The sequence below is a fragment of the Pipra filicauda genome, unplaced genomic scaffold, assembly GCF_003945595.2.
Source record: "Pipra filicauda isolate LSUMZ 115617 unplaced genomic scaffold, ASM394559v2 scaffold980_size77839_pilon, whole genome shotgun sequence".
Lineage (NCBI taxonomy): Eukaryota > Metazoa > Chordata > Aves > Passeriformes > Pipridae > Pipra > Pipra filicauda.
In genome coordinates this window covers 2285-14619 of record NW_024105176.1, presented here as the reverse complement: position 1 = coordinate 14619, position 12335 = coordinate 2285, and the positions used below count along the sequence as shown (strand labels likewise).

The 12335-nt window shown below is 53.0% G+C and overlaps 2 protein-coding genes and 1 long non-coding RNA gene across 4 annotated transcripts in view; 2 read left to right on the top strand and 1 right to left on the bottom strand.

Annotated features, from left to right (window-relative positions):
• The window catches only part of LPAR2 (lysophosphatidic acid receptor 2), a 7607-nt gene extending 5995 nt beyond the window's left edge, over nt 1-1612 (top strand). The window contains exon 3 of the mRNA XM_027735455.2: nt 104-1612. Coding sequence (XP_027591256.1) covers nt 104-405 — 302 coding nt within the window. The 3' untranslated portion in view covers nt 406-1612. The remainder of the gene's footprint in view (nt 1-103) is intronic.
• The window catches only part of LOC113995430, a 16988-nt gene extending 8761 nt beyond the window's left edge, over nt 1-8227 (bottom strand). The window contains exons 1-4 of the long non-coding RNA XR_005562269.1: nt 7899-8227; nt 4880-5000; nt 1889-2031; nt 93-1608 (exon numbers count right to left, since the gene is read on the bottom strand). This is a non-coding gene — a long non-coding RNA (uncharacterized LOC113995430). The remainder of the gene's footprint in view (nt 1-92; nt 1609-1888; nt 2032-4879; nt 5001-7898) is intronic.
• Nucleotides 2232-12335, top strand: LOC113995389 (pre-B-cell leukemia transcription factor 4-like). 2 transcript variants are annotated; one of them, XM_027735407.2, is made up of 9 exons: nt 2232-2448; nt 4952-5025; nt 7432-7724; nt 8095-8210; nt 9418-9553; nt 9812-9968; nt 11034-11140; nt 11594-11680; nt 11771-12335. In XM_027735407.2, exons 1-9 carry the CDS (start codon nt 2276-2278, stop codon nt 11861-11863), a joined length of 1236 nt encoding a protein of 411 aa, XP_027591208.2. In that variant the 5' UTR covers nt 2232-2275; the 3' UTR covers nt 11864-12335. The 2 variants fall into 2 exon arrangements, with proteins under 2 accessions (XP_027591208.2, XP_027591217.2); XM_027735416.2 differs by having other exon boundaries at nt 2233-2448; nt 8020-8210.

Below are 12335 nucleotides of genomic sequence, written 5' to 3'. Positions count from 1 at the left end.
TTTCCCCCCGATTCTTCCCCGACTTTCCCCTGTTTTCCCCCTGATTTCCCCCAACTTCCCCCTCCTTTTCCCCCCGTTTTTCCCCGGATTACCTCTCTCCCAGGTGCCTTTGTGATCTGCTGGACCCCCGGGCAGGTCGTGCTGCTCCTGGACGGGCTGGGCTGCAAGAGCTGCAACGTGCTGGCGGTGGAGAAGTACGTGCTGCTGCTGGCCGAGATCAACTCCCTCATCAACGCCATCGTCTACTCGTACCGCGACACGGAGATGAGGAGCACCTTCCGCCGCATCCTGTGCTTCCCGTGCCCCCGCAACTCCAAGTACACGCCCACCGTGGTCAAGCTGAACACGGCCGACCGCGGCACCCTCTCGCACAACGGCCACTTCACCGTCGACTCCTCCATCTAGCCCCGAGTCCCGGGGCTGTCCCGCTCCGCAGTGGGCCGGGCCGGGCTCTCCGGCATCCCAAAAGCTCCGGCACGGACGGTTCCCCCGGGAAGACTCGCTGAGGATGAAGGACGAGGTGGTTTCACGGACCTCGGAGGGGGATTCTCATTAAAGACTCTTTTTAACGAGGGGTTGAGTCGGTGTGGCGGCGTCCGGAGGTGCGGGACGGGAATTTCTCTCGGCAAGCAAAGTATTTCCTCGGTCCTTCAGTATTATCCCTCGGGAAAGGCCCTTCCCAAGCTCCGGGCAGCCAAAACTCTCTGGGTTCACCTGTCACTCAGAGCCTGACCCGGGCTGTGTCCCACCTGCTTCCCAAAGCTGGTTATCCCTCTAAGCCTCCTCTGAGGGGAATCCCTGCAAATTGCTTCCTGAGAAGCAGATCCCTGCTTTCCCAAGTGGGTTTTTTAATTGGATTTCGGAGTGTTCCAGGCTTCGGGAGGATGTTTGGGAGCACGGAATTCCTTGCTGAGCTGGAGAGGGGCTGAGGAGCTGCAGTTGTGTTTGTGCTCTGCTAAGTGATACCATGTGCTCACGGGTGTGGAGTGAGTCATGTTCCCATTAAACCAGCCCTCTGCTCCCTGGAAATCCCTCTGGGGCAGCTCGAGGTCACATTCCGAGGCAGTCAGGATTTTTAACGTGCAGTTTTTGTACCTTAACGCTCAAACAACGCCTCGAATCTGCCCCAGGCCCGTTCTTCTCCCTGCAGAGAAACTGGGAATCTTCGTTAATGGCAACCCCTCTCCTGGGATGTGAACGGTCGGTGTCGGTTCTGGGGCTGTGTCTGGAGGGGAGAACATCCAGGATATTCTCAGAAACTGGGAATAATCCTCCAGCTTTCCTTCCCTTTCACATGGTTAAACTCCAGCCGCTGTGGATGTGCCGGTGTGAAATGCAGGGGGAGTTGTTTTCCACGAGGCGCCGGAATATCATCTAAATTTATAATTTCAGGGTGTTTTCTTTAATCAAACATCCTGGTTTTGTCCGAGGATCAGCCCCCAGAGCGGCCACTTGAGGAGAACACGACTTTCTGGAGGGTTTCTTTGTTGCAGAGCAGAGTCAGGCAGGGGCTGCGGGGAGGTGACAGGTCTCCTGGACTGACTCGAAGCCTTGGAATGTCCTTCCCACCTCTGTGTCCCAGAGAGTCCTGGAATAAATGGTTTTGCCCTGGGTTTTAGAAAAGAAAGAGTTGGATGTGGAGAACTGGAATGAAATATGGGTGGGACTGGGGTGGAGGGGGATGGGACCCCACGGGGGGGTTTGATGGGACCCCAAGGGGGGTTTGATGGGACCCCGGGGAGGGGTGATGGGAGGGGCCTAACAGGTAAGTGGGTGTGGCCACAGGTGAGGGGGTGATGGGCGGAGCAGTGGGCGGGGCATGACCGGTGATGTGGGCGTGGGCACTGAGGAGTGGGTGTGGTCCATGGGGACAGTGGGGGGTCCTTACCGGGGATGGGCGTGACCCTTCGGCAGTGGGCGGGGACTGACGGAGAATGTGGGCGTGTCCCGCGTGGGTATCGGGGGCGCGGCCAGTGCTGGGCGTGTCCCTTGCTGACACAGGAGAGGGCGTGTCCACCGGTGGGCGTGTCCCTGTCGACACAGGAGAGGGCGTGTCCACCGGTGGGCGTGTCCCTTGCTGACACAAGAGGGCGTGTCCACCGGTGGGCGTGTCCCTGTCGACACAGGAGAGGGCGTGTCCACCGGTGGGCGTGTCCCGCGGCGGCGGCTGCGGGCGGGGGGCGGGGGGGGTCGGTGGTCGCCGCTCGGTCGCCGCTCGGTCGCCGCCGGGCCCTGTCGCGCCGGGGCCGCGGCGCCGGGCCCGGCCCCGCCCGCCATGGAGGACCCGTCGCGGCTGCTCGGGGTGACCCTCCCGCCGCCTCCTCCTCCTCCTCCTCCTCCTCCCGCCGCCGCCGCGGAGCCGCCCGCGCCGGGGCCGCACGACACGGGCGATGTCCTGCAGCAGATCATGGCCATCACCGACCAGAGCCTGGACGAGGCCCAGGCCAGGTACCGGGGGCGGGGAGGGGGCTCCGGCCCCGGCCGTGACTCAGCGCGGGGGGCCCCGCGGAGAGACCACCCTGGCAGGGAGCAGGGGGATTTCCCGCTATTCCCGGTGTTCCCGCTATTCCCAGGGCGGGGGGATGCTCCCGCCGCTCACCGCGAATTCCCCGGTAACGGCGTCCGAGGAGCTGCCCCCGGGGGGTGTCAACATTCCCGGTGGGAATGGGGTTGTGCCCCCTGACACCGCTGGGAATGGGGGGAAACCCACTGGGAATAGGGGGAAACCCACTAGAAATGGGGGGAAAACACTGGGAATGGGAGCAAAATCCACTGGAAATGGGGGAAAACCACTCGGAATGAGGGGAAACCACTGGGAATGGGGGAAAACCACTGGGAATGAGGGGAAACCACTGGGAATGGGGAAAAGCCACCGGGAACAGGGAATCTGGAGGTGTTGGGGGGTGAAGTTTGACCAGGAAGGGGTGGGGGGGCTGCAGACCCCCAGGTTTGGGGACATAGGGGGGATCCTTCATCCCTCACCCTCACCTGGAATTCCTCAATTTAACGGGAAAACCGCCCCCGGACGTCACCACCGGCCTGGCAAGGAGCGGGATCGGTGGGTTCTGCAGCCCCTGGCTGGAACCAGCTAATTACCTCCCCCTAATTAGCGGCTCTTCCACAAGGGAGGTGGTTTGGATCCCACCAAAAGGGGCTTTTGGGCCTATTCCCCCCCATCCCTGTGCTTTTCCCGTGGTTGGGTGTTGGGGGCTGTCCCAGCGTGATAAAACCGCCCGTTTTCATTAATCTGCCCCCAAAGTTTGGCCAGTTTTGGGTGTGCCGGTCGCTATCACCAAATTCCAGGGGATTGGATGGATTCACGTGAACATGAGGAGAAGCTTTGCCCTCTAAACCCTCCTAATTTGGGTTGAAACGTGGCTCTTTGGGTTCATTTCCAAGTGTGGCTCCGTGGGGCGGCGGAACCCGAGCGGGGCACGTGTGGAACTGTCACTTTTCCCCCAAAACCTGACTTTTTTTGTCTCTTTCCTGGTGTTGTTCTCACCTGCAGCTCCCCTGGGGCATTCCAGAGGCGTGGAATATTGAGGACAATTATTGCTATTTAAGACCATTCTGAGCTTGTTGGGAGTTTTAGTTTCCAGTAGGTTGAAGGCTCAGCTTTGGTTGTTCAACCAAATCCCTTCGATATTGACCCAAAACCGCCCTCCCGCTCCAGCTGGGCCCCAAATGTTACAGCCCTTCTGGTGCATTTTCGTGGGAATTCACGGAAATACGTGGAAAAATCAGGTTTTTTGTTTTGTGGGCAGGAAGTTGGTTGGGTTTGGTGAGTTTTTACCCCGAGACGAGCCGGGTCGATGCTGCTGCGCTGCCACATTTGTGGGGAATTCAATATTTCACACTGAAAATGTGGGTTTCGGGTGTTATTTTAACCCCTGGCGGATTTCGGGGGTCCCACGCCGGGGATTTGGAAGATCCAAGCTGGAAACTTGCCCGGGAGTCGGGCTGGGCAGGGATCGGAGCCGGCGGGGCCGAGCCTCCCGCGTGACGCCGCCGCCGCGGCCGCGGTGATTAATTATTAATTACCGCCGGGTTTTGGACCCCAACGCCGCTTGTTTCCACCCGGGGGCCGGGAATTCTCCCCGCGCTTCCCGGTTCTCCCCGCTCGGCCGAGGACAATGGGCTCCCTCCCGGAGCTCCCGAGCCTTTGTTCTCTCCCCGCCGGGCTCGGGGGGGCCGCGCTCAGCCCGGATTTGGGGGGAAATCCCGCGGTTTGGGGCTCGCCGGAGGGGCCGGAGCAGCCTCCGGGATGGGGGCGGGAGGAGAGCCTGGATTCGGGCCCTTCCCGGGGCCGAACGCTCGGGCTTGGGTCAGAAAGACGCCGAAAGCCAGGGACTGGAATCGCGTTTGTGGTTCCAAAGGGGGCTCGGCAGCGGCCGAAGGGACCCCTCGAGGTGGGTGTCGCATCCGGGGGGTCCCTCCCGCCCCTTTCGCAGGGAAGGTGACCCCGAAAACGCTGGAAAACGGTGTTCTATACAAAAAAATGTGGTGAAACTGAGCTAGAAATCTGATTTAAATATTAGTTCTGGATTGGAAAAGGGCTCAGGAGCAGCACAAGAGACTTTCTGAGGTGTGCTCCATCCAGGGGGGTTTTCCCGTTGTTTTCTGCTGAGAGTTGGCCCCAAATTACAAACTTATTCACAAATACACCTATAAACATACCTATCTATTAAAATATATTAAATATACATTTAAAATTGCACTTTTTATAGCACCAAAGGCACGTGGTGGTTCCCAAAACTGGCCCAAACTTGGAATTTTTAAAGGCTGTGTGTTTTCAGCCCGGTTCACTCCTGAGGAAATGAACTTTACTGACAGAAGTCACCAGGATTTTCCCATCCCTTCCTTCACTTCCCTCACTGACCTGCCATCCCCGAGGTTTTCTTGGCTTTTGTCCGTGGATTTGGGCTCATTTTTCCTCCTTTTTTTCCCCCAGGAAACACGCCCTGAACTGCCACAGGATGAAACCAGCCCTGTTCAGTGTCCTGTGTGAGATCAAGGAGAAAACAGGTGCGTGGGTGCCCTTTTTTAGCCTCATTTTGCCCCAAAATCCCACGTTCTGTCCCTAATTTTCCTCCCATTTAACCCGCTCCCTGTTTTCCCTCAGGGATTTCACAAAACAAAGATTTTTTTTGATTTTTTTTTGGCTTAATGGTCTTTTTTAAGGGTTTTTTTGTTGTTGATTTTTAGGCTCTTGCATGGGGGGGAAACAAAGTGTTTGGGTTGTTTTTATGTGAAAAATCCATAATTTGGGGTTTGTTCCTTTTGGGGCTTTTTTGCTGGATCTCTCCAAAATCCAGAATAATGCTGCCATGGATTTATTTTTGGGGTTTTTTTTCTCTTGAAGGAATTGGGGCCAAAATTGTGGTAGGAAGAGACAAAGGTCGATAATTAATGGGTTTAGGGAGGAAAGGGGGATTTGGGAACACTGGAAAATACAGATTCAGTGGGAAATCGGGTTGGGTCTTGGAGGAAATCGGCCCTAACAGGTCAGGTTTTGGTTCATTCCTGGCCCTAAAACAGCAGTTTGATTTATTTCTGGCCCCGATACATCAAATTTTAGTTCATTTCTGGCTGAAATATGTCAGGTTTTGGTTCATTTCTGCCCCAAAATAATCAGGTTTTCATTTATTCTTGCCCAAATATGCCAGTTTTTGGCTCATTCTCCCCCTGCCGAGGCCGTTTTGGTTCCCACCGGGGGGGGTTTCCACCCCCACCCCCCATTTCTCCCCCTTTCCTGCCTTTCTTGCTCCTGGAAAAGGGAAAACGTGGAGCAGGAGCCTCGGTCTGGTCCCAGCCAGCTCCCTAATTAATGAGATGCAAAGGCACTGATTGCATTTGCATACCCGGCGAGGCCGCGGCCCCTTCGCCTGGGCCGTGCTTTAATTACAGGTTAATTAGAAATGATGGGGAATTTCATTTTCCTCCCTCTTAATTATTGCCATCCTTGACGAGCATCGGCCCACGGGGGGGTTTCCTTAAAATTCCATAAAAAGGATGGACTGGGGAGGGGTTTTAGGGGTCCAGGCCTGAAGGATTTGGCACAAGGGTTTAGTAACAGTCCCTGACTGTGTCAGATTTGGTGGTTTTCTGTAAATAAATTCACTGAATTGGTAGTTTGGAGTGAAAAAAATCACTTCTCAGTTTATTAATTAAAAGTTGGAATTATTAGGCTGGGAGTGCCATTAATGATCCGGGGGGGGTGGGAACCCCTTCCCAGTTCCTCGGGACTTACTGGAACCAGTGCCTGGCTTTTCACCCCCTTCCCAGCCCCACCCTGACGTGTAATTGATGATAACTAATGGCTAATTAGCATAATTAGCATAATTAGACAAGCGACATCCAATTAAGCTGCAGCTGGAGCTGCAGAGGAGCTTCAGGAGGGGTTTGGCTGCAGGTTCAGATGAGGAGGTGACACCAAAAAAACCAGAATTCCCACCAAATTTCTCAAATTAAATAGAATTTTAGTTCCATAACGAGGCAGAAAAGCCACAAATTTTTGAAATAATCAACTCACCTCGGAGCCACCCCGGAGCCTCCTTCTGTTTTGGGAATTCCCATTTCCTCCCCTTCCCGTGCCCTGCAGTGCTGAGTTCCCTAATTCCCACTTTATCCCAACCCCCTTCCCATCTCTCTGTCCCCACAGTGTTGAGTATCCCAAATCCCACTTCATCCCAATTCCCCTTTTATCCCAACTCCCTCTCCTGTCTCTCTGTCCCTGCAGTGCTGAGTATCCCAACTCCCATTTTATCCCAATTCCCCTTTTATCCCAACTCCCTCTCCTGTCTCTCTGTCCCTGCAGTGCTGAGTATCCCAACTCCCATTTTATCCCAATTCCCCTTTTATCCCTGCAGTGCTGAGTATCCCAACTCCCATTTTATCCCAACTCCCATTTTATCCCTGCAGTGCTGAGTATCCCAACTCCCATTTTATCCCAATTCCCCTTTTATCCCAACTCCCTCTCCCGTCTCTCTGTCCCTGCAGTGCTGAGTATCCCAACTCCTGTTTTTTTATCCCTGCAGTGCTGAGTATCCCAACTCCCATTTTATCCCCACAGTGCTGAGTATCCCAACTCCCATTTTATCCCAACTCCCATTTTATCCCAATTCCCATTTTATCCCAACTCCCTCTCCCGTCTGTCCCCGCAGTGCTTATCCCAACTCCCATTTTATCCCTGCAGTGCTGAGTGTCCCAACTCCCATTTTATCCCCACAGTGCTGAGTATCCCAACTCCCATTTTATCCCAACTCCCATTTTATCCCCACAGTGCTGAGTATCCCAACTCCCATTTTATCCCTGCAGTGCTGAGTATCCCAACTCCTGTTTTTTTGTCCCCGCAGTGCTGAGTATCCCAACTCCTGGTTTTTTGTCCCCGCAGTGCTGAGTATCCCAACTCCTGGTTTTTTGTCCCCGCAGTGCTGAGTATCCGCGGTATCCAGGAGGAGGACCCGCCGGATGCTCAGCTCATGAGGCTCGATAACATGCTGCTGGCAGAGGGGGTGTCCGGGCCGGAGAAAAGAGGCCGAGGAGGAGGAGGAGGAGGAGGAGGAGGAGGAGGAGGAGGAGGAGGAGGAGGAGTTGGAGCGCTGGCGGGAGCAGCGGCATCAGGTGGCTGTCCCAATGACAATAGCATTGAGCACTCTGACTACAGGGCCAAGCTGTCCCAGATCCGACAGATTTACCACTCTGAGCTAGAGAAATATGAACAGGTGATCTTTCTGCATGGAAGAGTTTTTATCCTCCCAACCCAAATGACCCTTTGTCCCCTCCCCTCCCCTCCCCCTTTGCCGTGGGCTCTGAGGCCAGGACAGGGACAGGCTGGACTCTGGAAAGGCCGAGCTGGAGGGAGTGCACCTCAAATAGAGAGCAGGGCCGGCTCGTACCTGTGTGGAGTTTTGTAAAAGAGTAAAATCCAGCTGAAGAGACTCCTCTGGAGCTTTGGGGGGGCTCTGGCGCCGGGGCAGCGAGTGCAGGGGCTGCCGCCACAAATCCCTGTGTCCCCAGGCCTGCAGCGAGTTCACCACGCACGTGATGAACCTGCTGCGGGAGCAGAGCCGGACCAGGCCCATCTCCCCCAAGGAGATCGAGCGCATGGTGAGCATCATCCACGGCAAGTTCAGCACCATCCAGATGCAGCTGAAGCAGAGCACCTGCGAGGCCGTCATGATCCTGCGCTCCCGCTTCCTGGACGCCAGGTACGGCCCCGGGCCCTGTGGGCAGAGATTGGGAGTCTGGGATAGAAATGGACTCATTCCACAGTGTAACTGCTGGGCAGAGATTGGGAATCTGGGACACAAATGGACTCATTCCACAGTGTAACTGCTGGGGAGAGATTGGGAATCTGGGATAGAAATGGACTCATTCCACAGTGTAACTGCTGGGGAGATTGGGAATCTGGGACACAAATGGACTCATTCCACAGTGTAACTGCTGGGGAGAGATTGGGAATCTGGGATACAAATGGACTCATTCCACAGTGTAACTGCTGGGGCAGGGCCACGGTCCCAGTCCCTGTGGGCAGAGATTGGGAATCTGGGATACAAATGGACTCATTCCACAGTGTAACTGCTGGGGAGATTGGGAATCTGGGATACAAATGGACTCATTCCACAGTGTAACTGCTGGGGAGATTGGGAATCTGGGATACAAATGGACTCATTCCACAGTGTAACTGCTGGGGCAGGGCCACAGTCCCAGTCCCCGTGGGCAGAGATTGGGAATCTGGGATAGAAATGGACTCATTCCACAGTGTAACTGCTGGGGAGATTGGGAATCTGGGATACAAATGGATTCATTCCACAGTGTAACTGCTGGGGAGATTGGGAATCTGGGATACAAATGGACTCATTCCACAGTGTAACTGCTGGGGAGATTGGGGATCTGGGACACAAATGGACTCATTCCACAGTGTAACTGCTGGGGCAGGGCCACGGTCCCTGTGGGCAGAGATTGGGAATCTGGGATACAAATGGACTCATTCCACAGTGTAACTGCTGGGGCAGGGCCACGGTCCCTGTGGGCAGAGATTGGGAGTCTGGGACACAAATGGACTCATTCCATTTGTAGGGCCACGGTCCCTGTGGGCAGAGATTGGGAGTCTGGGATAGAAATGGACTCATTCCACAGTGTAACTGCTGGGGAGATTGGGAATCTGGGATACAAATGGACTCATTCCACAGTGTAACTGCTGGGGCAGGGCCACGGTCCCTGTGGGCAGAGATGGTATTTTGGCGTGAATAAATTTAATTTTAGTTCAATTAACAAAAACTTCATCCCCTCAATCCCCCCGTTCTCCTTCCGACCAAACGTATTTCAGAGGGAAGAAAGGCCACCAGACACCCCAGCCGGTCCCTGGAAAACACCATTCAATAGAAATGACTCATTTGTTCTGTGGTTTTTTAGGCGTAAACGGCGCAATTTCAGCAAACAGGCCACGGAAGTGCTGAATGAGTATTTTTACTCACACCTGAGCAACCCCTACCCCAGTGAAGAGGCCAAAGAGGAGCTCGCCAAGAAAGGGGGCATCACTGTGTCCCAGGTGGGAGCAGCTTTCCCCGAATGCAAGGCACCTTTTTTCCCCCTCAGACAGTAATTTGATCATTTTTTATCATTTTTTAGCAACAGGTTTCAGTTATTGGCCCTTAAACTGAGCCAGGCTCCAGTTTAAACAGGGTTTAATCTTGGTTATTTCTCATTGAAGCCTCATTTCAAACCCCCCCTTCCCTGGAAAATCCCAAATGTTGTGGAAAAGGGACTGTTTTGCCCCAGTGCTCAGCCCAGGCTGTGTCTCTGCCAGGTTTCCAACTGGTTTGGGAACAAAAGAATCCGCTACAAGAAGAACATGGGGAAGTTCCAGGAAGAAGCCAATATTTACGCTGCCAAAACCGCCGTGGACGCGACCAACGTGGTGGCCCAGGGCAACCAGGGCAACTCCCCCTCGACGCCGAACTCGGGTGAGCCAGGGCTGCCAAATCCCACTTATCCCTCCTGAGAACCCCACTTATCCCTCCTGAGAACCCCAGTTATCCCTCCTGAGAATCCCAGTTATCCCTCCTGAGAATCCCAATTATCCCTCCTGAGAATCCCAGTTATCCCTCCTGAGAACCCCAATTATCCCTCCTGAGAATCCCAGTTATCCCTCCTGAGAACCCCAATTATCCCTCCTGAGAACCCCACTTATCCCTCCTGAGAACCCCAATTATCCCTCCTGAGAATCCCAGTTATCCCTCCTGAGAATCCCAGTTATCCCTCCTGAGAATCCCAGTTATTCCTCCTGAGAACCCCACTTATCCCTCCTGAGAACCCCACTTATCCCTCCTGAGAATCCCAGTTATCCCTCCTGAGAACCCCACTTATCCCTCCTGAGAATCCCAGTTATCCCTCCTGAGAACCCCACTTATTCCTCCTGAGAACCCCACTTATCCCTCCTGAGAACCCCAGTTATCCCTCCTGAGAACCCCAGTTATCCCTCCTGAGAACCCCACTTATCCCTCCTGAGAACCCCACTTATCCCTCCTGAGAACCCCAGTTATCCCTCCTGAGAACCCCAATTATCCCTCCTGAGAACCCCAATTATCCCTCCTGAGAACCCCAATTATCCCTCCTGAGAACCCCAATTATCCCTCCTGAGAATCCCAGTTATCCCTCCTGAGAACCCCAATTATCCCTCCTGAGAATCCCAGTTATCCCTCCTGAGAATCCCAGTTTATCCCTCCTGAGAACCCCACTTATCCCTCCTGAGAATCCCACTTATCCCTCCTGAGAATCCCAGTTTATCCCTCCTGAGAACCCCAGTTATCCCTCCTGAGAACCCCACTTATCCCTCCTGAGAATCCCACTTATCCCTCCTGAGAATCAACAACGTGGAATTCTGCCCCTTGACACCACAGTGGGATTTGTTTTTCTCTCCAACTCACGTGGGACTCGTTGAAGAACCGTTTTTGGTGGGTTGGTTGCTCATTAAAACTGATTTATTTTTTTTTAATAAAAATTCCTTTATTTGTTTTTTTTTTTCCCAGCTTCCTCTGGCTCTTTTAAGATGACCAGTTCTGGGGATTCCTTTATAAACCTGCAGTCACTGACCTCCTACCAGAGCTCTCCTGTGGGAGCCAATGTGCAGTCCCAGGTCAGTAAGGGAAACAAAAATAGGGACTTTCAGCATGGAGAAAAATGGGAAAATCCCAGATTTCTGTCCTTGATTCGGGATGAATCGAGTCATTCATGTAAAATTAACTGAGACCCAAATTAACAGCTCAGTTGCCAGCAAAACCAGAGAGTTCTTCTGGAAATTCTTATGGAAATTCTAATTCTTGTTCTTAAATCCTTACTCTCCCTTAAAGCCTCAACTTGAAATCCTTCATGAAATTCTTGTTCTCAAGTTCTTCATCTAAAATTCTTCTAAAATTCCTCTCACTGAAACCCTCACTTAAAGTTACCACTGAAGTTCTTCCTTCTTTTTTTTCTTATTTAAATCCTACATGTTACTTAAATTATTATTCCCGTTGAAATTCTCACTGAAAATAACCCCGTTTAAAGACCCTTTTTCCCCCTTTTCTGCCCCGATCTGCTGGGATTTTAGATGGATTCCCTGCACCACGTCCTCCACCAGACGGGCAGGTACGACCCGCTCGTGGGGAACCCCCTGTACACGACGCAGCGCCTCGACGTAAGATGGGCTTTGTTCCCCAGCCCCCCGATCCTGCCCCACGTCTAAAGGAACTGGCTGTGAATTTTGTGTGTTTTAATGTCCCTGCAGGCCAACGGCAGCTGGCAGGACCCCACCACCCCCTCATCCATCACCTCACCCGCCGGAGACCCGGGCAGCGTCAACTCCGACGCCTCTAATTAAGTTTTTAGGACCTACTGATGAGAGGAGAGAGGTCATTAGTGTAATTAGTCAATGTTGCTCTTTTGCCAATATAATTGTTGACTCACAATTAATTAATTACCTCAGAACAAACCAATAGATTGTGATTGCAGCGACACCTCTACCTCTCACCGCCGAGTTCTTCACCCCATCGGGACCTGAAATTGTTTTAAAGCAACTTCATTTCCCTCACCAAATTCAGTTTTTTTTTAATAAAAAACTGTGGATTTTACGGTAAGAACCTGAAAAAAAAGAAGTGTCTCTTGGAACTTGGCGTTTTGTCTCCAGCTTTACAGCTGAAGAAAATCGATTTATTTTCATTTCTGTCAGGTTTTTTACGCTGGGATTTCCGTTCTAGGTGAATAGTTACTGACAGTTAAACCCCCGTATTGTAATTGTATGTTCTCTGTATTGTAATTTTGTATAGGAAATTCAGCTTTTCTTAACTGATTTA